This window comes from Corythoichthys intestinalis, chromosome 8 (genome assembly GCF_030265065.1).
Source record: "Corythoichthys intestinalis isolate RoL2023-P3 chromosome 8, ASM3026506v1, whole genome shotgun sequence".
Taxonomy (NCBI): Eukaryota; Metazoa; Chordata; class Actinopteri; order Syngnathiformes; family Syngnathidae; genus Corythoichthys; species Corythoichthys intestinalis.
The window spans coordinates 37,030,513-37,057,764 of record NC_080402.1 but is presented as its reverse complement, the minus strand read 5'-3'; the positions used below and the strand labels follow the sequence as shown (position 1 = coordinate 37,057,764).

At 37.3% G+C, this 27,252-nt stretch overlaps 1 protein-coding gene across 2 annotated transcripts in view; it reads right to left on the bottom strand.

The window, feature by feature from the left end:
- rptor (regulatory associated protein of MTOR, complex 1) overlaps positions 1-27,252 on the bottom strand; it is a 237,804-nt gene that overhangs the window by 67,257 nt on the left and 143,295 nt on the right. For both annotated transcript variants that reach the window (XM_057844749.1, XM_057844750.1), the window contains exons 21-25: positions 25,902-26,057; positions 16,812-16,930; positions 2,876-2,979; positions 1,694-1,871; positions 1,281-1,391 (exon numbers count right to left, since the gene is read on the bottom strand). In XM_057844749.1, the coding sequence (XP_057700732.1) occupies positions 1,281-1,391; positions 1,694-1,871; positions 2,876-2,979; positions 16,812-16,930; positions 25,902-26,057 (668 nt within the window). The remainder of the gene's footprint in view (positions 1-1,280; positions 1,392-1,693; positions 1,872-2,875; positions 2,980-16,811; positions 16,931-25,901; positions 26,058-27,252) is intronic.

The window sequence follows — 27,252 nt, the reverse complement described above, 5'->3', positions numbered from 1 at the left end:
CAGGAGGAGAAACGGCCGTACAGAGCAGCAGAAAACACTAAAACAATACCAAAACCCGCATTTTAATATGACAATTAACCTACGTATTTTTAAACTGAAAGTACAAATTCACTTCAAGCTACAGTCTGAGAGTGTTTCTTTTTTTTTTTTTTTTTTTATTTTTTATTTATTTACTTCCACTGTGTGTTACTGTGTAGGTGGAGCTGAGAGGAGAGCGGGCACAAGTCCGCTGAAGTGAAGTGAAGATAATCCAAGATGAATGAAAACGTAAATATCAGTTAACATTACATTGTTTAGCTCCCATTGTGGCCAGCGGCGCAAATTTTTTTCAGACCTCTGAGTAATCAAAAGGCCCAATGCATGCTAACTTAACTCTAGCAATACCACAGTGGAATGATGACTGCGAGCCATCCTACTTAAAATGGATTGCACGTCATTGAGAAACATGATCAAACAATATAAGCTCTCCCAATATAAATAGCCTGGACATCCAACAATGTCAATGGAAGCGGATTAATTGACATTTAATTCTTTCTACAGGTTTTTTTCTTTTAATGTATGTTGTAATTTTCTTCTCTCCTTTAATTTATTTTATACATTTTTAAGACTACCATCATTTTCATATCATGTCACATGTACAACACTGGTTATTCTTTTCTATTCATCACTTCAAATCAGTCGTTTCATGCCAGCATTTATTTATTTCAGCTATGGATGAATTGTGTATTCAGGACATTAAAACCGACAGAAGCTTATATGACAAACGTCATGGTCGCTGTGCACGGTAAAGCAAACCTTTAATCTTTAATTTATCTCGGGAGGATATTAAGTTATGGGAGTCAAGGAGTTCAATTATTCAGCAAAGCCATCATGTACAACCAGCAGGCACTTTCTCATACTGTGAATGGTCCCTGCGCTGTTGTTTTCAGGAGAATTTACTAGAGTATCTTCAAAAGGAATTTAATAACAAAGCTAATTTCAATAGGTGATTTAGTTGACTTTGACATAATGGATCAATACCTTATATAACAAGAGCCTATTAATTATTGAGCATGATGAAAAAATACCTTTCATGCTTTAACTTGTGTAGAGAAAAAAATGGAAAATGCATCGAAGAAAAGCATTAGCAGCAATTCATAAAAGCCAATTAGCTGAAGTATAAGGAAAAATCAATCAACAAGGCGTACGATGGATAAAGTGAAAGACACAAGCAAAGATGCAAAAAAAAAAAAAAAAAAAAAAAAAAAAAATGGATGAGAAAGAAAGAGGGTTGGTACTACCTTTGTGACTGGTTGAGCAAAGTACTTGGCACTCCAATCACAAAGACCCGTTTGTAGGGTTGCACTGATGTAGTTTCTGTGACCACAAGGCTCATCCCCATCCTCAGCAGCCTGAAAAAAAGACAAAACAAATTGAAAGCCATCTACACTCAACATGTCACACACAGTTTGGCTTGGCACATAGAGTCGGATCCAAAAATGCTGGGATTTCAAAACAATTCCCAAGGCTCTAAAAACATCCACAATGAAGATTACAAATGCAGTCTTTCACCTTAAATTTGAGAGTATTTACACATACAAATCAGCTTAAGTTCCATTTCAAACCTATTGCGGTGGTGTTTGCCCCAAAAAGATAGGGATTGTATCAACGTACCAATACTTATAGACCTGACTGTAATAGCTGAATTATCTACCTGCTCAGGTCCCTTGTCAAACATTTTACGAGTGCGGGGGAACTGGTGGGAATGGGGTGCTTGTCCTCCAAGTGTGGGTGTGTATGGGGGACGTGGGGCAGGTTGATCTCTGGTGGGGGGTTTTGGCACCTCGTTGGTCAAGCTTGAGCTGCTGGTGCTGGGCATGGGAGGAGAGCCACTAGTAAGAGACAGACAGAAAAGTCAAACAAGGATTTTACCATTTTGGACACCATTGGACTGTTCTTACAGTGCCCTCCATAATTATTGGCACCCCTGGTTAAGATGTGTTTTTTAGCTTGTAATATATTTTTTTTAATTCAAATAATATGGGACCTTAATGGAAAAAAAGAGAAAAATCTAACCTTCAATACAAGTGCATTTATTCAGTGGGGAAAAAATCCCACATAAAGAAATAATTATTTGACATCAAATATTGTGTGTCCCAGGCTTCAACTGGGACCGTGTGCTTTGGTCAGATGAGACCTAGATTGAGCTTTTTGGAACCAAACACTCTAAGTGGGTCTGGGGTGCCACGAAAGATGTGCATGCTGAAAAGCACCTCATACCCACTGTGAAGTATGGGGGTGGGTCAGTGATGTTGTGGGGCTGTTTCGCTTCCAGAGGCCCTGGGAACCTTGATAGGGTGCATGGCATCATGAATGCTTTGAAATACCAGGACATTTTTAAAAAATCTGTTGCCCTCTGCCCGAAAGCTGAAGATGGGTCGTCACTGGGTCTTTCAGCAAGACAATGACCCTAAACATATGGCCAAATCTACACAGAAATGGTTCACAAGACACAAAGTCAAGCTCCTCCCATGGCCATATCAGTCCCCGGACCTTGTTTTGTTGGCAAAAGGAGGGTTGTACAAAGTATTAACCCCAGGATTGCTAATAATTGTGACACACATTATTTGATGTCAAATAATCAGTTCTTTATGTGGGATTTTTCCCCACTGAATAAATGCACTTCTATTGAAGGTTGGATTTTTCTCTTTTTTTCCATTAAGGTCCCATATTATTTGAAAATTATATATGTTTATATATTAGAAGCTAAAAAACACATCTTAACCAGGGGTGCCAATAATTATGGAGGGCACTGTATTCTTTTGGTAAGTCTAAATCCATCAACATGATGTTTTTGAGTTTGACTTTATAGGCCTTTTCGTGTTGTGTTTCTTACCCTGCTTGATGAATATGCGTGCCTTTGCTAGTGGGGCTAGCCGGAGCTGACTGGGTGAGAGATCCAGAATCCAAAATTCTCTGAGGACGGGCATTCATCATTGCCTGTACAGACACACACATAAGAGAGTGATTGGTCACCATTACAGTCTGTTCAGGTTTAATCAGTGGCAATGAAGAAAGAGGTTTGCCAGGTTTGCTAAAGATCCAAAACTAAGAACCACTAGTACCCAGTGTTCTATCACGTCAAAGCCAAAAACTGCTGTATTGATCGGTACGGTGATGAAATGCTTCATCTGCTAGTCCCAATATAATTCACTAGTAACAACAAGTATTTTCGATAGAACAGTGAAATGGTATTAAAGTTACTTGTAATTGAATGTGTGATAATCTCGGGTTATTTTACAAGTATATTTAATTTAACCGTTTAATTATGATACTTTTTAAGGTCCTTTTCAAGGTTCAAATGATATTGAAAGTTTTTAATTTTAGAGATAGCTAGTCAAGGCAACACTTTTTAACATTCGCAGAGATTGAGAGGAGGGAGGCGGGGCAGTGCCCCCACTAGTGGCCGAAAAATGTCTTGACTAATCTGAGCAAAATGACCGGAAATACCCCGTCTGCTATTGCTGAGGTGTGCCAGCCGCAGCAGACAGCCAACAGCAGCTAACGTTACTGTTTACATTGACTGATGCTGGGCTGCTATAAATGTGCACAAACCACAGTAGTGGCAGTCAACGACTAGAGGGAAACATACCAAATCTTTACTCTGATTAGCGAGTATATGAATTTGAAAAAAAAAAAACATAACTGGTAAAATGTCTATAAAAGTTATAAAGGAATAAAAACAAAAATGAATGAAATGAACAAGAATCCTAAAAAATATTTCATAATGGGTCAAAACTATTTTTCGAACAGATAATGTCACTAGCACCTTAGAGAAGGTCCTTTGCTTTGATTAGCCAAAACTACACCTGAGGAGGGCAAGATGAATATTTAGAATTTCTTTGTTTCATGTTTCGCCCCCACTCCCACAAAAGTCAAACTCCGCCTATGCTTTTTAAAATGTTACCCCTACTGTCATTATGCTTTCACATACTGACCAGAAGTTAAAGGAACCCTTGAATATGACGAACAAATGGATTGATGCTGAGGGTCGGAACACCACAAAAGAATGGGTAATCCTGCATGAGTGCAATGTGCGGAAACTTTGGATGGATCGCTTGAGTAAAAGTGACTCAATTACACCACGCATTTGAATGATTATAACTTTAAGCATAGACATCATCATTATTGACGGGTCAGTTCGACCATGCACTGCGCAACTACTTCAAGCAGGGGGCCGCCCACATCAGGAGGAGCTATTCACAAATACACGTACGCAGTGAACGAACGGCGGATTTCGGTTCAAAAAGTACGAAAGCTGTTCCACATACATACAGGAAGGAATGTCTCAGGAGTGATTTGTTCGAGGATTCAAGGTAATTATTATACAGAATGTTCCAAAATGGTTGACCCCATTCTAAATGCCCATATCTCGTAAACTACTTGATGGATCTTAATGAAACTAAATACACTTTATGTTGAAGGTCATAAGTTTTATTGGTTAAATTTACAAAGAAAAGTACAAATATTTGTTGGTTCTATGACAGATTTTTTATAAATGTTCAATATGAGAGCCGCTGAAATTTCTTGAAATTTTTGGTGCCAAGTCCTAATTTGTTTTTCAGTTGGTGCCTTCTTAGCAAAATTTGTGAAGAAGGCCCGCTGCACTGCCTTCGGTGACTGAGTCCGAGCATACTCTAACACGCAAAATGCTTTTTCTTTTGAAGTGAAAGGCATTTCTTAACCTGAAAAGATGGAAATGCCAAACGTTACACACAAAAACTTAAAACGTTTTTACACAATCTGTGAAAATTTGAGGTCATTCCAACGAAAATTATCAAAATGATTGGCCAACGAAATGGCGTCAAAGATTTTGAAACACCCTATTTTTCGTACCATGCATGCATTTTGAAACGTTGCGAAAGAAAATGGAGAAATTAGCCGACAAGGCATTGGCATCATAGTTCGCAATATTTATGTAAAATAAATTCTACCTGCACGTTTTTTTTTGCTTTTAACCAAAAATAAAGACTGTTTTACATCCATATCTATAAAGAATTCAGGGATTTAAGCATTTATTCATGAGAATTTCAACGTAAAAAGCTCTTTGTTGTGGTAAGGCGGCGCCACAGTGAATTTAAAGACAAGCCGCACATTCAACATATGTACGTAAAATAAATGCTACCTGCACGTTTTTCTTTTCTTTCAACCAAGAATCAAGACTGCTTTACGTCCATATCTACAGTATAAAGAATTCAGGGATTTAAGCATTTATTCACAAGAAATTTCAACGAAAAAAAGCTCTTTGTCTGTGATTCCACTCGCCAACAATGCAGGGCCCCTATTTATCGGCGTGTCCCGTCAATGAAATTAGGAAGTGTATGTTTTAAGATTGAGAACTTTGGTGTGCAAAAATCTATAAGACTCAAGCAGACTACAATACTGACAAAGATCGCCTATGAGGAGAGAAATCCTAAATAATAATGATAATTTAAAAAAAAAAAAAAAAGTGAAGTATGAAAAATTAGGTAAGGCATTTGGCTTGGATGCTGATGTCTTGGGCTTCTTATAATTTGTCACTTGAAAACCATTGACAAGTATTCTCTTTGGAAATGTGATCTTTTTCATACTTTTTCAATCCATGTTCACTACAAAAATGTTCAGTAATTAATTTCAACACTATTTATTCCAGTAATGGTCATGGGTGCTGGAGTCCATCCTGGCAGAAATTGAGTAAAAAGGTTGACTACACCCTGAACTGGTCGCCAGTCAGTGGCAAGGCAATCATTCACACTGACTAAGAGGTATCTGAACCCATTCGAGCTGAAAAGAAGTCAGATATTTTCGCCACGACACCATAAGTGACCACAACATTAATTTAAATGAAAAAAGTACTTTAATTGGATTAAAATTCTGCGGAGAGTCTGCCACATGAGAACAAAGTTAAAAGAGAATAACGTATTTCAAAGATACTCCTGTATATGTGATGTGTCTTGACGAATCATGATTACAGATGCAGTATGGATAAGGTGCTTCCCACTTGTCAATATAATCAGTGGATGAAAGGGCAGCATCAAAGTTTGTCTAACTTTCTAGAACTGTATCTCATTAAAAAGAGCAGGTAATATAAGCTCATCCTTATGGCTGTACACGAGGGAGGTGGGAAACTAATAAAGATGTTCGAAGCAAAGCACTCTTGATGAACAGCAGAGATGGAAAGAAAACTATGCTGGGTGAATGTAGTTAACTTGGGCAAACACATTTTACTAGCAGGCACTGCCGATAATTTGATTTCTATGTTAATTGAAAAATTGCTGCGGCTTTATTTTGTTTGGGTGTTTGTCTGAAGGGAGCGAGAGATAGATGTTGCTTTTTGTAACCATAAAAACATGTCAATTGCCAAGGTTAGCATTACATTAAGGAGTAATTGGAAAGGGGACCAAACAGCAGTAGGTCCATTCAACAGGGTAATTATGGAAACTGCTTCTGACACTGATGCAAAACAATTTTCCTACTCGAGAAGAACAATATAAAGAAGATAAAAAATGTAGATAAAAGTTCACCAGGCATCCTAAAAGAGCTCGGACAGGGACAACAAAACTAAGAAAGTTGAGGGCAGCCAAAAAAAAACACACCTGCTTGGAATATTCCACATGTGAATAGGTTGATTGGAAACAGGTCAATGACATGATTATGTAAAATTGAAACATTCCCAGGAGTCTCAGTTGTTCACAACTACCGTATTTTTCGGACTACAAGTCGCACCTGAGTATAAGCCGCACCAGCCATAAAATGCCCAACGAAGAGGAAAAAAACATATATAAGTCACACCGGAGTATAAGTCACATTTTGGGGGACATTTACTTGATAAAATCCAACACATAGAAAAGATCTGTCATCTTGAAAGGCAATTTAATATAAAAATACAATAGACAAAACATGCTGAATAAGTGTACAGTGCATGAACAACACAATGCGAACATACTGTCCTCACCAGGACGCTACGGCTCGGTCCTGGCTATCAGCGGCTATACAGCGAGCTAAACTCCCAAATGACGATGCGTGACGTCCGTATAATTTGCGGAATCAATTTCGTCCTCGATACCAAACAGGTTCGCATCAACGTACATAAATGATAATTAGGTGCTGTTACAGCAATGACACAAGCGGTTAGCATGCGTTCGCTAGCATTAGCACATCACTCAAACAACCACACAACTGGCTTTAAGTGTCCGATCATGGGTGGAAAACACACAACAACAACAGAAAAGATGATATACACATGCGTTGCCTCTGTAGAGCTATTTTACAGCATAGATAATAAACATAGGTTCGCAGCCGTGTTTCTCTCTCGCTAACTCGTCCACTCACTCAAGCTGCGTAGCTGTCTGTCTTCTTCTGGCGTGTGAGCGGTCTTCTTCACGTAAACAAGTGCGAGTGCGCCCTCACGTGAGTGTGAAAGCGCCACAAACTAAAAGCATGCATTTCAATATAAAAAAGTCAATGATACAATTGAACACACATTGCCAAAGGCAGAATGCGAACATGGCCATAGCTATTAAGAGTTATTCAGATAACTATAGCATAAAGAACATGCTAACAAGTTTACCAAAACATCAGTGTCACTCCAAAACACCAAAATAACATGTGAAATGATATAATGTGTTAATCATTTCACACATAAGACGCTCCTGACTATAAGTCACACCCCCAGCCAAACTATGAAAAAAACTGCGACTTATAGTCCGAAAAATACGGTATGTGATGAAAAAAAGCACACTGATTTAAAAATAAGGTTTCTCAAAGTACAAATGAAAAGTATTTAGGGATTTGTTTATCGATGGTCCCTAATATCATCAAACCAGAGAATATAGAGAAATTTCTGCACATAGCCACTAAGGCTAAAAAACAACTTCAGTTTCCCATGACCTTGAAATCCTTAGGTGTAACAAGTGGCATCATTATTGTTAAGGATATTGGCACCAGGGCTCAGGACCACTTGAGGAAAACCATTTTTAGATAATGAAAATCATTGCTGTATCCTCAAGATACAAAGCAAAGGCCATACGTCACAAACAGAAATGCCGCCAGCTTCTCTGGGCCAAGCTTATCTGAGATAGACTGACACAAAGTGGAAGAACACTGCTGTGGTCTGATCAATTTTACTTTTGAAATCATGGATATTGTTTCCTCTAGGTCAAAGAGGAAAAACATCCAGCTTGTTATAGTTCAAAAGCTATCAGATGCTACGAAAGTGTGTTTATGCCTATTCCATGCTACCATGCAAGTTTTGAGCAACATACATTATGCTGCCATCCAAGCAAGTGAAATCCATGTTTACTTTACTAAGACAATGCCAAGCCACATACTGCACATGTTACAACAGTTATAACAAAAGTCAGTGTAATTATGAAACGCAAAATATAACAGCCAACAAACTCTTGAGCAACTACGTTTGTAACTCAAGCAAGAATTGGAAAGACTTTTATATGCAAAGGAAAAAAATACAAAAATAATTTGTGTTCTCAGTTGCCAAATACTTATTGCGTGTCAAAAAGAAAGGTGATTAACAGCCATGCCAAAGGTTTTTGGTGTTACATGCCTCAAATTCAAAATCAGTGAATACTTGAAAAACAAACAAACAAACAAACAAACAAACAAACAAACAAACAAACAAACCCATATGAGAACAATAACTATGATCAGTTTGAACATCGAATACCTTGGCTTTGTACAACGGTATATTTGGACATAATTGTATTTTGTTTTAATATCAGTTTTACACAATGTTCCAACTCCATTGGAAATTGGGTTTCTACGAAGGGTGTGCCAAAAAAAATCGATTATTAGATGCATCGCGATTCGACACGTGACGCTTTGATTACGATTCATACATTTTCAAAAAAGATGATTTTCCCAATAACTTTATGACAGCCGCTAGTAGTGGAACGAAATTCAAGACACGTCTGCCGCCACGACTCCTTAAACGGACGTAAAAACAATGTTATGATGGATGCAGCTGGTTACTGAGCGAGAGATTTACCGTAATTTCCCGAATATAAGGCGCCCCCATGTATAACGCGCACCCCAAATTTACTTGTAAAATCTAGGGAAAATTATTGTACGCGTCTATAACGCGCAACCTAATTTTATTACCAATAAATAGAAGAATACAAGAAAATAGAGCTCGTGTACAGATACAGAAATGTTATTATACTGACTGGTGAAACACAGCACAAGCATAGCACATTGGTAGTTCAAAACATTACCGTAAACTGACAGTAAGCACGGTAATAATATGATCTGACAACTTCTCCAACTTACCAAAATCCAGGAGAAAACAAAACAGATGTGACTTTTCTTTTAAAGGCTGCTGTATAACTTGATCGTTTCATCATGATGAATAAATGTTTCTTCCATGGATTGATAAGGTAAAATAAAAGTGAGGACAGAAGTCTGAAATCGGAACGAGCGCATCGCTACTGTAACAAGAGGAACTATTGTTATTTGGGTTTGAGTTTCCCGAGGGACAGATATAGTTGACGGACACAGGTCTGTGTTGTGTTACGTTTGTTATGGTTCGAGTTGCAATAAACGTTGACACAAATGAGTTCAAGAAACTAAATTCTGTGCTTTATGAAGAGTGAAAAAAAGCAGAATTTAACACCGACGAAATCATTCGACCAATCAGAGTGAAGTATTAGTAATACTGTATTACTGAAACAAAATGGTGACGTCATGTACCGTAATGGTCGGCAACGGACCGCTGCTACGTTTTCTTCAACACAACATGGCCGTGTCAATTAAAAAAAAAAAAAAAAAAAAAAAAAAAATATATATATATATATATACATACAGTATATAATATACACTACACCTGTCCAACTGCTCGTTTACACTTAATTTCTAATCAGCTAATCACATGGCGGCAACTCAGTGCATTTAGGCATGTAGACATGGTTTAAGACAAACTCCTGCAGTTCAATCCGAGCATCAGTATGGGGAAGAAAGGTGATTTGAGTGACTTTGAACGTGGCATGGTTGTTGGTGCCAGAAGGGCTGGTCTGAGTATTTCAGAAACTGCTGATCTACTGGGATTTTCACGCACAACCATCTCTAGGGTTTACAGAGAATGGTCCGAAAAAGAAAAAATATCCAGTGAGCGGCAGTTCTGTGGGCAGAAATGCCTTGTTGATGCCAGAGGTCAGAGGAGAATGGCCAGACTGGTTCGAGCTCATAGAAAGGCAACTGTGACTCAAATAACCACCTGTTACAACCAAGGTAGGCAGGAGAGCATCTCTGAACGCACAGTACGTCGAACTTTGAGGCAGACGGGCTACAGCAGCAGAGGACCACGCCGGGTACCACTCCTTTCAGCTAAGAACAGGAAACTGAGGCTACAATTTGCACAAGCTCATCGAAATTGGACAATACAAGATTGGAAAAACGTTGCCTGGTCTGATGAGTCTCAATTTCTGCTGCGACATTCGGATGGTAGGGTCAGAATTTGGCGTCAACAACATGAAAGCATGGATCCATTCATTTTGCTAAGTGCGACAGTCGGATGGTAGGATCAGAATTTGGCGTCAACAACATGAAAGCATGGTTCCATCCATTTTGCTAAGTCCCGTGTCCATCTATCAGAAGTGAGTACAGGAACCCTCTTGTACTGTTTAGCTTTTATTGTCGTCGTTTTTGAGATGTTACAAGTTAGCGCCAAGCGTTATGCTAACGAGAGACTTCGCTAACATGTATTTCCATGTCAAGTGGTGCGTTGTTTGGTGGTGTAAAAAAGTTATTCCATATGCAGAATGTTTAAAACCAGGATTAAGTACAGCGGTAACACAACAAACAAGCCAAATAGTACAGAAATCTGTGAAAACAAAGTATATCGGTTAAAAGAAGTCTTATTTTTAAAGACACTTTGTTTGTTTCCAGAAAATGTGGAATTCATTCCACCAGTTTAAGTTTTATTGTATTGTTGAGAGGAATAAGTACGGCCTTTGAAATAGCTAAAGGTCTCAAGGTCAGCTGTGTGTTGTATAGGAATGTTGAGAAATAAGTACTGCCTTTAAAATGGTTAACGTTTTCGCACTTTCTTAAAATAAGTAAATAAAATAAAATGAAAAATAAATAAACCAAAAAAAAAACACTTTAAGGGCAGTTTTTTGTTGTATGGGAATGTTTCCATCGTTCCTGCTGAATCATTAAGATATTTTAAATAATGGACATAAATTTGTTTGACTACATTATTAATTAGTAATGTATGATGCATCGATAATCGTGATAATCATGATCATCGTCAATACCGTGGTCATCGTTCAATAATGGAATCGTAGCACCCTGAATCGTAATCGAATCGAAACGTGGGGTGCCTAAGATGGCACACCCCTAGTTTGCACATACAATGTATTGAAGACAAGAGCAAAAAGCACAAGTGTGTAAACTAAAAACTACATTCATTTGATAGAGGTGAATCCAGGGTTTCGGGGCCCATTTGACAAGTAAAAAAGATAAATATATACAGTTGCATTTTTTGAAATTACATCACATTTCCCGTTTTTAAAACCAAAAGATTTCACTCTTGTTAGTATAAATATTAGGGTCTCATCAGTTTATTTAGCATGTTCATGAATTATCAATGGCAGTTGATGGTCAAACCGTGGTAAACAACATGCTAATGCAAAGGCTGCAAGCTTTGTCAGCTAACGAGCGGAAATGGGATTCTTAGGAATTACCTCATTAGCAGGAAATGGGAGATGAGGGGTTCGAAAATAACTTTGCTGCTCATTGTGGTGGCTTTGTGTCTCCCTTTCAACCTGTATACTCTCACTTCCTCTCTCATTAATTGGTGAGGAAGCAATTAAACGAACAAACACACTTGTATATGTACACATCATGCAATTAGAACAAGTGTTCTGGGAGGATACAAGTATGAAAGCTAACAGTATTTCAAAAACTCTTTCAAATTTCCTACTCAGTTATTGACTGAATTGAATTGAATTAACGAAAGAGCAAATCAAGGTCCAAGGTGCTTGGGAAAGGCAAAGATTTACCAGGACATGTTGATGAAGAAAACTGGCATGCAGTAAATTAGAGTAAGATTTCGGCCAATTTATCTCGAAAACCCTAAAAGAAATTGTACAAAAATATCTTAATAATCATACAACCTCGAGCAAACATTTTCTTTAAATATGTTCAATCAGGCTTCAGGGCAAATCACTTCACTAAGATGGCCCTCACATGAGTGACATTTTTTTTTAAACATGGATTCTGATATTTCATCAATGCTTGACCTCAACAACGCCATACACAAGGTCAATCTTACTGCTAGATCATCATGAAATCTAAGTACATATGTATTACAATAAAATGGCAATGTCATCCTCAAATATTGTAATGTGACTTGTGCAGTTGCGAAAGGGATTAGTACATGTTCCTTATTTTTTGGGTATTTATGTCCTTGACAGTATCATTCGCAAATCCAGTGGTACCTCTACATATGAATTTAATTCGTTACAGGACCTGGATTGTAAATCGAAACGGTCGTATGTTGAGCAGGATTTTCACATAAGAACACATTATAATTCGATTAATTCGTTCCACAGCCAATAAACCTAAATGCTAAATCCTTAATAAATCCTGGTGATACAATTACCAATAGCAATTACACATAGCAAAACAAATATAAATACAAATCTGAAAAACAATCATAAAAATGAATCGGATTATAATGTGGCTGTTGTGTTTTGCATGCAGTTCCTGAACACCCTGTGTGAATGACGACAGAGTGAGAGAGGTGCGGACAAGTTTTTACTTTCTCGTTTCATGTTGTTGTGTTGTTAGTATAAGTTGTGATATAAATGATTAAAAACCTGGCGAAGTTGGTGACTTCTTTGCCGATGTTACAACAATAATAATGATCACCTTAAAGCGGAAGTTCAGGATTTTTGACATTAGGCTTAATCTTCGAGTTAGCGGGGGTTTAGTTAGTTGGTGGAATTCAACAAATTCTATTTTGTTGCTATTTGTTAGTTTCAGGGCTCTGGAGTGGCTAAGCTAGCGCGAGTCAATGGCATCATTACAGCATGCCAATAACTAAACAACACATTGTTGTAGATGTCACGATTTAACGTGATCAAAGTTGCCCTCCCAGCTTCCACTATAACAGGGGTTTCCAAACCAGTCCTCAAGGACCGTTGTGGGTCCTGGTTTTTGTTCCAACCGATCCTGCACAGACACAGTTGAACCAATGAGGTTTCTGCTAAAACAAGCAGCATTTAACTGCAATCAACTGATAGCACTTGTAAAATACCAGATTGATGAAAAGGTGTCATCTTGTTTGGTTGAAATGAAATCCTGCATCCGCAGCAGGCCTTTGTGGAATAGGCTGGGGACCCCCACACTATAACATGGTCATCCTGAAAGGGGAGCCCCACCATCCTTTTTTCGGTTACCAAGTTTTACCTCCCTGGATGGTGAATTCCTTGTCCTTCTAGGTTTGGATCAGGGGATATCATAGTTTTGCTACACTGTGGGCTTATGAAGCCCTTTGAGACATTTGTTGTGATTAAGGGTATTATAAATTGTGACTTGACTTGCTGCATTCAATAAGAAGAATTGCAGAGCTCAAGGTCCCAAAGTCATTATCGCCCCCTCTCATGACTATGATTATTCATTCCCTTACCATGCGAAGAAAGTGTGTTTGAATTCAGTGTGTTGTGTGAGAGAAAATGCAAACTTTTCAACTTGGGCTTCTTTCATGTGAAACTAATCAAAAATGGACTATGTTCTCCCTCAGAATAATACATGTTAAACGTCGTTGAGAACAATAAAAATATCGAGCCAACTGAAAAGTTTGGGATTATAAAAGCAAATGTTTTGCCTGAATCCAACAGAGCAGACCAACTGAGCTATTAAAAAGGATTTAATGCTTTCATCATTTGGAAGCAAGTAAATTGTAATTGACTTGTGACCTTGTTCTCTTTGCCAAAAATCAATATAGATCAAGTCCAACTAAAAGGCCATTGCTAACACTTGTGAACATGAAAAAATGTTGTAATTAAGAGAGTCTTTGATAAGCTCTGTCCTGAAAAAAATAATGAGAACTGCTATTATGAGTTTTTCCATCACATGAATTCTGAGTTTGTCTTTTGTCCATACACAAAGCTCCATGAAAATGGAGTTGTAAAACAACTTCAAGGGTGAATATTTTCCCAAATTTTGTCCTCAGCGTGTGTAGGTATGAGTTAAATAATGGGACAGAACATGTCTAATGATGTTATCGCCTTTTGTGTGCCAATTTAATTTGTGAAAAGACAGATGCATGTGAAATTTGATGAAATTATGTATCAATTAATGCCGTTTCCTGGGCTCCGCATAGGATGAGGGCTAATTGTAAACAATCTACACATTAAGGTAAATTCAAAATGTTATTAAATTGAGGAATAGAGGGATCAGAGTGCGTATTTAAGGCAACAGTGTTTCAGCATTGCATAAATATTAGTAATGATCAATTAGGATTTGAGGCACAATTAATGTAACATACCTTTATGATGAAGCTTTCACGAATATTAAGGCTGCATACAGTGCCACTAACACTATAAGACCTTATATTTCAGCATAGAGCAATAATATCTGCTAGAGGAAAATTCTGCGCCTAATTTTGAGGTAAATCACATTCTATGGTTGTTTCATTGCAGTGCACTCAGGAGGCCCACCATAGAAAGGCTCCTTGTCTAAAGTAGTAAACAAAGGGATTGGTACTGGTCGTGGCAAATAAACGTTGCCTTGGCATTTGGATGAGTGGTAGCCAATAGTGGTAAATATGGCTCTTTAAGTTTCGACAACCTTTTTCTACTGCTCTTTTCTCCCAAGCCTGTGGGAATCATTTGCTCTTAATTCCATTTGCACAAAAGTAATGGTCTTTCTGCTGACACCAGATGCCAGTGAACCAGAGGGGCATGTGCGTGAGAAACTTTTTTCAATGTATAAGCGTGTGGTAAAAAATGGTAAAAAGTGCTGATGCTCTTAAGACAATTTGTTGAAATAATACATGTAGTTAGCATTGCACTGCAGTCTTAATTAAATATAACTAAACATATTTTTGAGCACAATAGAAACACAAAGAGGAGAGGAAAAAAGAAGGAAATGTATATTTTACTCCTATTATTACATACAGAAATAGTTACTTGAAAAGATAATGTAACATAATATTTGGTTAAGGTTTTCATTAGTTTGGTACAGGCCGTTTTCATTATGCTAGATCACAACTATAATCAACGCTTGATTTATGTTGGTCAATTTTTCAGTAGATTTTTATATATTTTTACCTTTTTCAATTATTAAATAAATTTAAGTCATTGCTGTGGGATTTTCGTTACTTAAATCACCTGTCATCAAGTTTGTTCATTTGCCTATGTGATCTAGACTTGTCAGAATGTGGGGTGTGCATTCCATGTTCTTCAAGCAGTCAATATTACGTAACCTTGCCTATGCGAGAGTCCAAACAACCATTTATGCAGAGCTGCAGACTATTTTTTTTCTTTAACTTAACAGTAGCCCATAATCTGAAATGGCTACAAAATGTAAATAACTCAACTCCCACTGTAAATTCGTATTCACGTTTTCACTCATTTTCACAATATTACTGACAAATACTTTAACAGTCCATTTTTATCACAAACAACAGGGCCAAAATTCGTGCTCCAAAGATTAATCGATCAACTCGAGTATTCGATTAGAAAAAAAGATTTGAATTAAATTTTGTTGCTTCGAGTATTCGTTTAATTTAAGTGGCGTTGTAATGGTTTGTTTTTGAAAGTGTTTGCATTTAGTTTCATTGATTTGTGTGGATACACTGCCCTCTAGTCGCCTCATTTTACATGGCCAAATCCAGCTGCTCCCTGTTAAGACCAACATAAGCTAGGTTTTTGTTTGAGCTAATGTTTTTTAATGCATTCGTAATTTAGTTTGAAGGTATATTTAGCCAATTTTTGTGGGAATATGTGTCGGAACTATTTGTTGAGAGCACTGTAAAAAAAAATAAATAAATAAATAAAAAAGTATTTTATAGCATTTAAACTAGTGGACTTTTGCTATGTAAGTTAGCCAATTGTTCTTTTGTTGTACATATGTAGATCCTTATTATTTATTTATTTTATACAGTTTGAGGCCCTGTTCAGGTATTTTAATTTTTTCATGTATATCCGATTACTTGATTATTCGAACTAACTAGTTCATTGAATAATCGACTACTGAAATAATCAATAGCTGCAGCCCTAGTGTGTTATCAAGTGTAATTAAATTTTCAGGTAAGAAATAAGATTCTTTCTATAAGATCTAGAGATTTTTGAGTGAAAAGAGTACAAAAAGTTGTTTTTTTTCTAGTCACCTCTGAGATGCAATTGTTGGCTGTTTTCAACAATCAAAAATAAAGAGTTTGATTGACTGAAAATGGCTCAATATTAGATGAAATGTCTTGTTTTCTCATGTATATTTATAATTGCTCCCTACCTAAAAAAATGTTTTATCCGATTACTCAATTAATCGATAGAATTTTCAGTCGAATACTCAATTAGTAAAATAGTCGATGGCTGCAGCCCTAGCCAAAATATTCAAGAATCTTACTGTATTTTACTTTTGGAAAAATAAGCATATTTACTTGTTGCAAAAGTGCAAATACATTGGAAAATATAGTGTGTGTTAAGTTTTTGGGGCAAATGTCACAGTTTGGGGACAGTTTATAGCCCTTACATAAGTAGATCACAGTACAGTACTTGAGTCGCTTTGCGTAAACGCCGAACCAATAAACACACATAAAAAGCGCATACCTTGTATGCGATGCAGTTGAGGACCTTCATAGCCAAGTCAGATACTTCAGGAAAAGGATCTGCAGCCAGATGGAGAAGCACTCTCCAGATTTGAGTGTAAACACTGTTGAAGGAGACACCTGTAAACATGAAGAGCAAATGTGTGGGTGGCTCAGTCCAACAGATAGAAATATTACAATAGATAATGAGGTGCATTACAATACAGACCAATAGATTATTTGTACTCACTCCAGTGTGACCCTACATCACCCCATCCAAATTCATTACCACAGAAACTAACAGCCGCTCGGTAATCCACAGTCAACTCATTACCATCACGTTGGACGCCTCAGTCATTTCCTTCTGTTAGAGTTATTGAATGTGTTGAGGTGGCAGAGGGAAAATGACCTCCAGTGTAAGGTAATGTACATCATTAATCAAAAACGTACAAATATACACATGCGCAACGAGGCAGCAACTTCACATTCACTGAGGATTCATTGCTGGCAAAAGTCATTGTTGTGAATACAAATGATCATGGCGGTTTTGTTCATCACAACCCATCCTCATCATCTTTGAACATAATAAAGTGTGAAAATGACCATCTTTTTAACATTCCCTAGTTGTTCTTGGCTGCTAATGTTTTCATTTGTTATTATTTTCACTAGTGGAAGTTCACTTTTACCTGTTGAGTTCCTTCTCCCCGTGTCCGCAACAATTTTCTTGTGAATTCTGGGCTCTTTTCTGCTTTAACATGTTAAGCACACTGCATACACATAAGGGGTGTGCCATCTTAGACACCCAACGATTCGATTCGATTACGATTCAGGTTGCTACGATTCGATTATTAAACGATAATCACAGTATTGACATTGATCGTGGTTATCACTATTTTATTTATTTATTTTTTTTTACAAGAAAGTGCAAAAACATTTATTTTAAAGGCAGTACTTATTTCTCAACATGCCCATACAACACACAGCTGACCTTGAGATACTCATTTTCACAAGAATTTGCAAAAAATACTTATTTTTCTCAACAATACAATAAAATTTACACTGGTGGAATGAATTTCACATTTTCTGAAAACAAACAAAGTGTATTTAGAAATAATACTTCTTTTAACCAATATATTTTGTTTTCACAGATTTCTGTACTATTTCGCATGTTTGTTGTGTTACCACTGTACTTAATCCTGGTTTTAAACATTCTACATCTGGAGTAACTAATGTACACCATCAAACAGCATACAACAAAGTTGCTAATTAGCATAGCGCTCGGCGCTAACCAGTAACATCGCAAAAACAACAACAATAAAGGCTAAACAGTACAAGAGGGTTCATGTATTCACCTCTGATAGACGGACACAGGACTTAGCAAAACACTAGGGACGTTTTCCAATTAACACGACTTGAACCTACTGCTGGACAACTGAAAGACAAGGAGCAACGAATTATCTCTCTTCCCTCTCTCATAACTTGCGCATAGAAGCGCGACCGCCGGGTACCTGCCTGTCTCATACACAAATTTTTCTTCCAGTCTTTTGAAAAGAAGTAAATGTCTCGCTCAGTAACGTGCAGCATCCATCATAACGTTGTGTGTGCGTCCATTAAAGGTGTCCGGACGGCAGACGTGTCTTGAATTTCGTTCCGCTACGAGCGACTGTCATAAATTTATTAAGGAAAAATCATTGTTTTTTTAACATTTATGAATCGTAATCAAATAGTCACGTGTCGAATCGCGATGCATCTAATAATCGATTTTTTGGTCACTCCTTTAATACACATGCCACATTGCTGTTGCGGAGGTGTAGAAACATGGCAGTTGATTAATGTAAAGCACAGTTTCAATTAGGCCTGAACGATATTGGAAAAAACTATTGTCGCGATTTTTTTTAGGTTTGCAATATATTGCGATATTATATTGCGATATTAAAAAAAAAAAGATCTATCTTTTTTAAAGAAATTTTCACTAAATGACTTGAATAGGTGTTTGGAAATACTTTACATAACACACCGTGACCACAGTGTATTCATATAATACCGTTTAATTTGTTAATGATGAAGATTTCTGTATGAAGGTATCCAGGAAGTCATGTCTGCACAAAATAGATCATTTATTGAATACAATATTTTACACTTCAACAGCAGCAAATACATTAAATGATAAATAAAAGAGCAGGTGCATTAGTCCCCTTAGTTTTTGACAAAATATAACAAATAAAAACTTCTGTAAAATAACAACAAAGTTGTCAACATATTTGAACAAAAATATTAAATATGACAAATAAAAGAGTTGTTCACAAACTATAACAATAAATAAAAACCTCAGTAAAACAACAAAGTTGTCAACATATTTGAACAAAAATATTAAATATGACAAAAGAGTTCACAAACTATAACAATACATAAAAACCTCAGTTAAACAACAAAGTTGTCAACATATTTGAACTTAAATATTAAATCTGACTAATAAAAGTGCAAGTGCATTAGTCCCCTGAGTTGTTTACACAAAATATAACAATATAAAACTGCAAAACGGCAACAAAGTTGTAAAAATATTTCAACAAAAATATTAAGTATCAAAACTTTATGTGCAGCTGTACTATATATAGTTATTTGAAAAATACGGTTTACAATAAATTTAAATATAAAAGAAACAAACTCAATTGAACTTGTAAATAATTGAACTGAATAACTGCAAATAACTGTGATGAATAACAGAACCATTTTAACTCCCAAATTTCCTGCCTTCCTGATAGCTGTCACATTAAAAGAAGAAAAGACATTCCTTCAGCTGTGTTATGTATTTGTCTGCATATCGTCCACCTTCCTTGCTCAGCAATTCTCAACTGGGTCTCATAGGTTTTTGGCCAAGACTATTAGTTTATCCACTATAGCAGGCTTGAGACAAGAACGTTGGCATTTAACAATGTTCCCACCTGTGCTAAAAAGCCTCTGATGGGGAGCTCGTAGCAGGAATGCATAGATACCTGCGTTTTAAATGGTCCCACATGTTTGACAGATTACTTCTTGTTGAGGCAACCATGGCGAGGCACTGTCGACAGGGCTGTTTTTTGTCCCTTATAGTCTTGTTCTTGCCAAAATACTTCCAAAACTCCTTTTGGATACAGTCTTCCTTGCTCCTCCAACGTGTTGATTGCTTGCTTTCACTTTGAGAACGGGCCCTCCTCCCTCCGCTCTGCTGTTCGGCCCCTCCTCCCTCCACTCCGCTGTTGCAGGGGGAGGGGGAGGAGCCGATGACTTGCTGGAGAGAAAGAGAAGCTGTGCGCTTTTTTTCCCCTCTCCTTCCTCAAAACAAACGTTTGTGGATTAAAAAAAATGAAATTAAAAAACTATCGCACGTCCTTGCGATGGGACTATTGCACATGCGCACATCGCGATGGCGATGTTTAAACGATATATCGTTCAGGCCTAGTTTCAATCATATTTAAAAGCCATGAAACATTACAGGTGCTCTCAAATTACAGCTGCATTCTCCATTAGTCCACATGAAGGTGGATATTATTCATTGCCTTGGCCTGAACATTCTCTGGTGCCATGAAGACTTGTACTGAGTGTAATAGATGTCCTGTTGTAAAGATATTAACTTTGGCTCAATGAACCAAAGCGTGGCTGTTTTATAGCCTCCCCATGTCTGGCATATTACATAAAATACTTGCATAGCAATTTTTGTTGCTTGGTTAGGTCATAAAACACACCAGAACATCTGAAAGCAGAAATAGAATCATCTTTGAGACATGTTGAACTTCAAATCGGCTGTAACTAGTGTAAGAAACACTTAATAACATCGATGGTGCGTTTTAAATGGCATATTTAATACAATGACGCATATGGAGTTGGAAGTCTCAAAGAAAATGTCATCGCAACAGAGAATGTTAGGCCTAATTGAAACACGATAGCAGACGAGCAAATGTTGATGGAATTACTGTTTTCATAGCGATATTGATGTTTCGCAGGAGAATCAATGTTCTAATCCCTTTTTGTATTCAGTCATGGTCATGACTGACTTGACATTTTTTGGTATTAGGTGTAATAGGTAACCATGGTCACTCGATGCAGACGGCCCTGAATGGCATTTATGGCTGCCAGATGAAAAATCAATTGATTTTATGGTATTATGGAGTTTGCTGTATGTGTTTATAATTTCCTGGTAACCTTTTAATTTGCTACTTGATTCTTAGAAAAGCTTAAATGAAAGTGAAAATTTAAAAAATATCAAGACTTTTTATACATTGATTGACATTTACCATTTACTTGTCTCATGTCACTTCCATTGCACTATTTATAGAGGCAAATTACAGCAAGCAGGCAAAGAAAAATACTGAACGCTTAAACTGAATCAATAAGTCACGACAGAAACTTTGCTCCAACTCCCACAGACTTTTGTTATCTTGCTTGTTTTCTTGCAGCTCCAGCATTTATGGTATCAATTTGTTTTAAACAGCCAAAGTATATAACGCACAGGGCTCTTTAGGTGTCTCTCTATATTTTGATCTTAGTGTGTAATGTAATGATATGATGAGAATATACAGTGCCTATCATATTGGATGTTTTCCTGTTTTACTGCATTCATAAATCAATCATGGTCAAAACAATTTAGTATTTTTAACACAAGAATTTATTGGAAAATATTTTTTAATGTCAAAGGGAAATCAGATGTCTATGGAGTAATTTCAATGAAATAAAAATATATGAATTAAAGCAATTGTTTGCATAACTATTCCAGTCAGTATTTCGTAGATGTACCTTCGGCTGTTATCACAGCAGTGAGTCTGTGTGGATATGTGTCAATCAGTCTTGTACATCTGCCAATTGCAATTTTGGTCCGTTCTTCTTTGCAAAATTGCTCAAGCGCTATCAGTTGTGCGGGTATCGGGCACAAACAGCCCTTTTCAAGTCCAGCCACAAATTCTTTATAAGAGTGAGGTCTGGGCTTTGACTCTGCTCCTCCAAAACATTTACCTGGTTCTTTTTTAACCATTCCTGTGTAGCTTTTGCAGTATGCTTTAGATAACTGTCTTGCTGAAAAACAAATGTTCTCCCAAGCCTTAGTTCTCTTAAAGACTGAAGAAGATTATCCCCTAGGATTTTGGTGTATTTTGCAACATTCATTCTGCCGTGTATCTACAAGCCTTCCAGGTCCAGTTGCTGAGAAACATCTCCAGAGCATGATGCTGCCATGCTTCACAGTAGGGATAGTATGTTTTTGGTGATGTGCGGTGTTTGGTTTCCGTCAAACATAGCGTAACATAACTTAATTTTGGTCTCATCAGACCAAAATATTTTCTTCCACGTAACCATGGACTCTTCCACATGCTTTTGGTAAAATCTAGTCAAAATCTAATATGACTTCTCTTCAACAGTAGCATTCAACATTGACACATACAGTGCCTTGCAAAAGTATTCGGCCCCCTTGAACCTTGCAACCTTTCGCCACATTTCAGGCTTCAAACATAAAGATATAAAATTTTAATTTTTTGTCAAGAATCAACAACAAGTGGGACACAATCGTGAAGTGGAACAAAATTTATTGGATAATTTAACTTTTTTAACAAATAAAAAACTGAAAAGTGGGGCGTGCAATATTATTCGGCCCCCTTGCGTTAATACTTTGTAGCGCCACCTTTTGCTCCAATTACAGCTGCAAGTCGCTTGGGGGATGTTTCTATCAGTTTTGCACATCGAGAGACTGACATTCTTGCCCATTCTTCCTTGCAAAACAGCTCGAGCTCAGTGAGGTTGGATGGAGAGTGTTTGTGAACAGCAGTCTTCAGCTCTTTCCACAGATTCTCGATTGGATTCAGGTCTGGACTTTGACTTGGCCATTCTAACACCTGGATACGTTTATTTTTTAACCATTCCATTGTAGATTTGGCTTTATGTTTTGGATCATGGTCCTGTTGGAAGATAAATCTCCGTCCCAGTCTCAGGTCTTGTGCAGATACCAACAGGTTTTCTTCCAGAATGTTCCTGTATTTGGCTGCATCCATCTTCCCGTCAATTTTAACCATCTTCCCTGTCCCTGCTGAAGAAAAGCAGGCCCAAACCATGATGCTGCCACCACCATGTTTGACAGTGGGGATGGTGTGTTCAGGGTGATGAGCTGTGTTGCTTTTACGCCAAGCCTATCGTTTTGCATTGTGGCCAAAAAGTTCAATTTTGGTTTCATCTGACCAGAGCACCTTCTTCCACATGTTTGGTGTGTCTCACAGGTGGCCTGTGGCAAACTTTAAACGAGACTTTTTATGGATATCTTTGAGAAATGGCTTTCTTCTTGCCACTCTTCCATAGAGGCCAGATTTGTGCAGTGTACGACTGATTGTTGTCCTATGGACAGACTCTCCCACCTCAGCTGTAGATCTCTGCAGTTCATCCAGAGTGATCATGGGCCTCTTGGCTGCATCTCTGATCAGTTTTCTCCTTGTTTCAGAAGAAAGTTTGGAAGGACGGCCGGGTCTTGGTAGATTTGCAGTGGTCTGATGCTCCTTCCATTTCAATATGATGGCTTGCACAGTGCTCCTTGAGATGTTTAAAGCTTGGGAAATCTTTTTGTATCCAAATCCGGCTTTAAACTTCTCCACAACAGTATCTCGGACCTGCCTGGTGTGTTCCTTGGTTTTCATAATGCTCTCTGCACTTTAAACAGAACCCTGAGACTATCACAGAGCAGGTGCATTTATACGGAGATTTGATTACACACAGGTGGATTCTATTTATCATCATCGGTCATTTAGGACAACATTGGATCATTCAGAGATCCTCACTGAACTTCTGGAGTGAGTTTGCTGCACTGAAAGTAAAAGGGCTGAATAATATTGCACGCCCCACTTTTCAGTTTTTTATTTGTTAAAAAAGTTTAAATTATCCAATAAATGTTGTTCCACTTCACGATTGTGTCCCACTTGTTGTTGATTCTTGACAAAAAAATTAAATTTCATATCTTTATGTTTGAAGCCTGAAATGTGGCGAAAGGTTGCAAGATTCAAGGGGGCCGAATACTTTTGCAAGGCACTGTAGACTTCACTATCAGTTGACGGGACAGCTCCTACAGACAGCGGCCACAGCCTCCTGTAGGGGGCCAGGCCAGGCAGAGCATCCTGGCAGCTTTCACTGCGATAAACTCAAACACACACTGAATTCTAGCACCGGACTTAGGTGGAAACAGGACGAAAGCTTTGGTGCTTACAAGCAGGCAGGAGTGTCTCAAGAGTGATTTGGTTGAGGATTCAAGGTAAGGTAATTATATAAAATAGCACCATGCATGCACTACGAAACGTTGTGAATAAAAAAGAAATGAATGGAAAAAATTAGTGTAACTTTAGGTTGAAATATTTAAGTAAAATGAATAATAACTGCCCGTTTTTTTGTTTTTAACCAAAAATCTAGACTGTTATATGTTCATATCTATAGATATTCCGGGATTTACACATTTATTTACACGAATTTTCAAAGCTCTTTGTTTTGTGATGACCCCCACGTTGGCTTTTGTTTCTGTACACAATAGCGTACCTTTACATTCAAATAATCAGGTAATTTCCGGCCAACTGCCCATTTTCTACCAAAAAAAACTAGTAATTTAGAAATTTAAAACTTTAAAAATCGGCTTTTAGGTGTTTTATTTTATGTAACATTTCAAACTAGAAATGACGAGGGCCAGATAGAATGCAAGACGTGCTGAGGCAATAGTGACATGGGAATTCAACCTAAATAAGTGATAGTTTAGAGAAAAATGCAAAGTTTGCTTTTGTTGAGTAAAATTAAGATACTTCTGCATGCTTTCCTCAAGTATTAAGTTTCTGATGTGAAAATTCAGTTACTTATTAGCTGTTGAATACTTGCAGAATTCAGAAAAAAACTCAAAATTGTACTAATTAAAAAAAAATTTAAGTCGCTATTTCGGGCAAAAACTTACATGACATGTAAAATATTGCTATTGATCCTGAAAATATAGGTGATTATCTCTGCATTTGGTGATTTTTTTTGCATCAATTGTAAAATCTGAGAATTTCATAGCCATTTTAAGTTTTGTTATACTTTTATAAAAAATAATCATGATTTAATGAGGGAACGACTTTGAATTTTTGATGCCGCTGCTCATGGAGACTCATATATGCCTAAGGGAGGTGTCTGTTTTGGTTTTAGGTCGCTAGCGGCTTTGGTTTTGAAAATATTTTACAGAGCGGCCCCGCACCCCGTTTCCCGTCAACTGATAGTGAAGTCTATGAGTGACATGAAGTTTTCCGGCGTTCACTGAAGACCAGAACGAAAGGTTGTTCGCCATAGCTTAGGCCCAGATACACCCGACTCACCAATGACACCCAAACCTGCACAAGTCCCTACCAATTTACAGGATTTCTCATACATTTTATGCTTGCTTTTTCATGTTAAAAACACTACTTACAATGTGTTGAAAAAGAGACAACGGTTTATGAGTGAAATGTTATAGTGCATTTCAACAAATTAAAACTGTTGAATCATGCGTGAGTTGGATGTATATTCCACACTTAAAGCTTAGATCAGGTACAACTGAATTTTGTGAAATATGTCAACAATTTATGGACGCTAAGCTGAGTCAGCTAACAGTCTTTCAGTCACCTGACAGTCGAGGGAAGATTATGGCAAAGCCTTCACTCTTTGTGGGAAAGAAAGGGGCCTCAGTGGGCCCACAGGATCGATTGTGTCGTGTCCTTTGCTCCCCTGTTCCTTTCAGAGCAGCAGAACTGTTTTTACACTCATTCTTTTCTTGCAATGGTAGATTCCCCTTGCTCCTGGCACCTGGGTGTGGTGTCTCACTGATTTTATGAGCAGTCCATGCTTTGTCGCAGTAACCGGAGGGCGTCTTAATAAAATATATGCAGAATCCATACAAAAAGATTGATGATGTTAATTTCATTTCACTCATTACCAAACAATGCTTTAGGGACTTAAACACACCCTTTGCTCACAAAGCATAAAGCTGGGGAAAATTAGCTTGCTAATATTTCTAAAGTATTAGGATAGGTGGAGCTTCCGCTTTCTTATTATTCTTTAGGATTTATTGATTGAAAAATAGACATTTTAGCACAATCTGTAAAAAAATTAATGTTACCTATAAGGGAATTAAGTGAAGAATAAGATGAAACACGTCTCATTTTGTCAATCGTCTCGAAGGAGAGAATGTACTCGTCATTATCAGGGCTTCCCAGGGTGCTGCTGGCACTACTACTGGTGCTCAAATTTCCAGGTGAAAAAGCTGCAGGTCCACCTGGATGATGGGAATGAAAAAGAAATACACACAATCAAAAGTTTTTAGCGATACAGATAATATAAAGACAAAACTGGTCATATTTTCACTGTAATCGTAATAGATTATTTTCAACAATTCATCTGCTCTTTGAATTTGGTTGCTTAGGCAGAAGTCTCTGAGGAAGCTCTCTGAGTGCTCTGTTAGTTTCATTCTTTAAGAGCAAAATAGTATTTATTGAGAAGGAAATGTTTAAAAAATTAAATACTGTTCAAATGGTTCACAGAAAAAAAATGTGTCAGCTCCAGGATGGAACGTGGCATACACACATGTCCAAATGATAATGACTCCACTGGCTCTGCATCAATTTAAGAGAGGGAAAACCTAATATAAATCATCACACTGTGGCTGTTTAACAGTTTATAAAAACAGCAACTTCATTTTAAATCTCTATAAGTTTATGCCGTGTTCAATCATTTCCTCCAGCAACTTTTATTATCCTTTACCATTAGTCTGACTTTGACTCATAAAAGTCAAATAACTTGGGGTTCATACACCACATCCACAATCTGCACATTTATATGTAGATATGGTGATTGGTAGTGACTGTAAGAACTCTCTGCTCTGTACTTATTGATAATAAATATTGCTGCATACTGGAATGACTACTCTGAGGATGAATGTTAACTTGTGTCAACAGTAGGCATCACTGATTGCTCCACTCTGGATTTATGAAGGCTTCCATCTGGCAGCAATATACAGATGATGTGCAAGTTAGCTATGGCTGCCTAAATCCAACAAATGTGACACAAATCACAAGGCATGAGCTCAGGATATATCCACCAAAACCTTACGACTTACTGTATATAGTAGCACTAAAGAAGCTATTATCACAAATGGATTTAACTTTGTTCATATTTGCTTATTAATCATTTTCAAAAATGTTGATAAATTGACAATGTTACACTTAAAACTACCTTTAAATAGAAATTGGAAGCTATCAAGTGTCATCATTTTGAAACGATATTTTGTTTATGTACAGCGGTATGAAAAAGTATCTGAACCTTTTGGAATTTCTCACATTTCTGCATAAAATCCCCATTAAATGTGATCCGATCTTTGTCAAAATCACACAGATGAAAAAAAAACAGTGTCTGCACCCAAACATTTATAGGTGTTCATATTTTAATGAAGATAGCATGCAAACAATGACAGA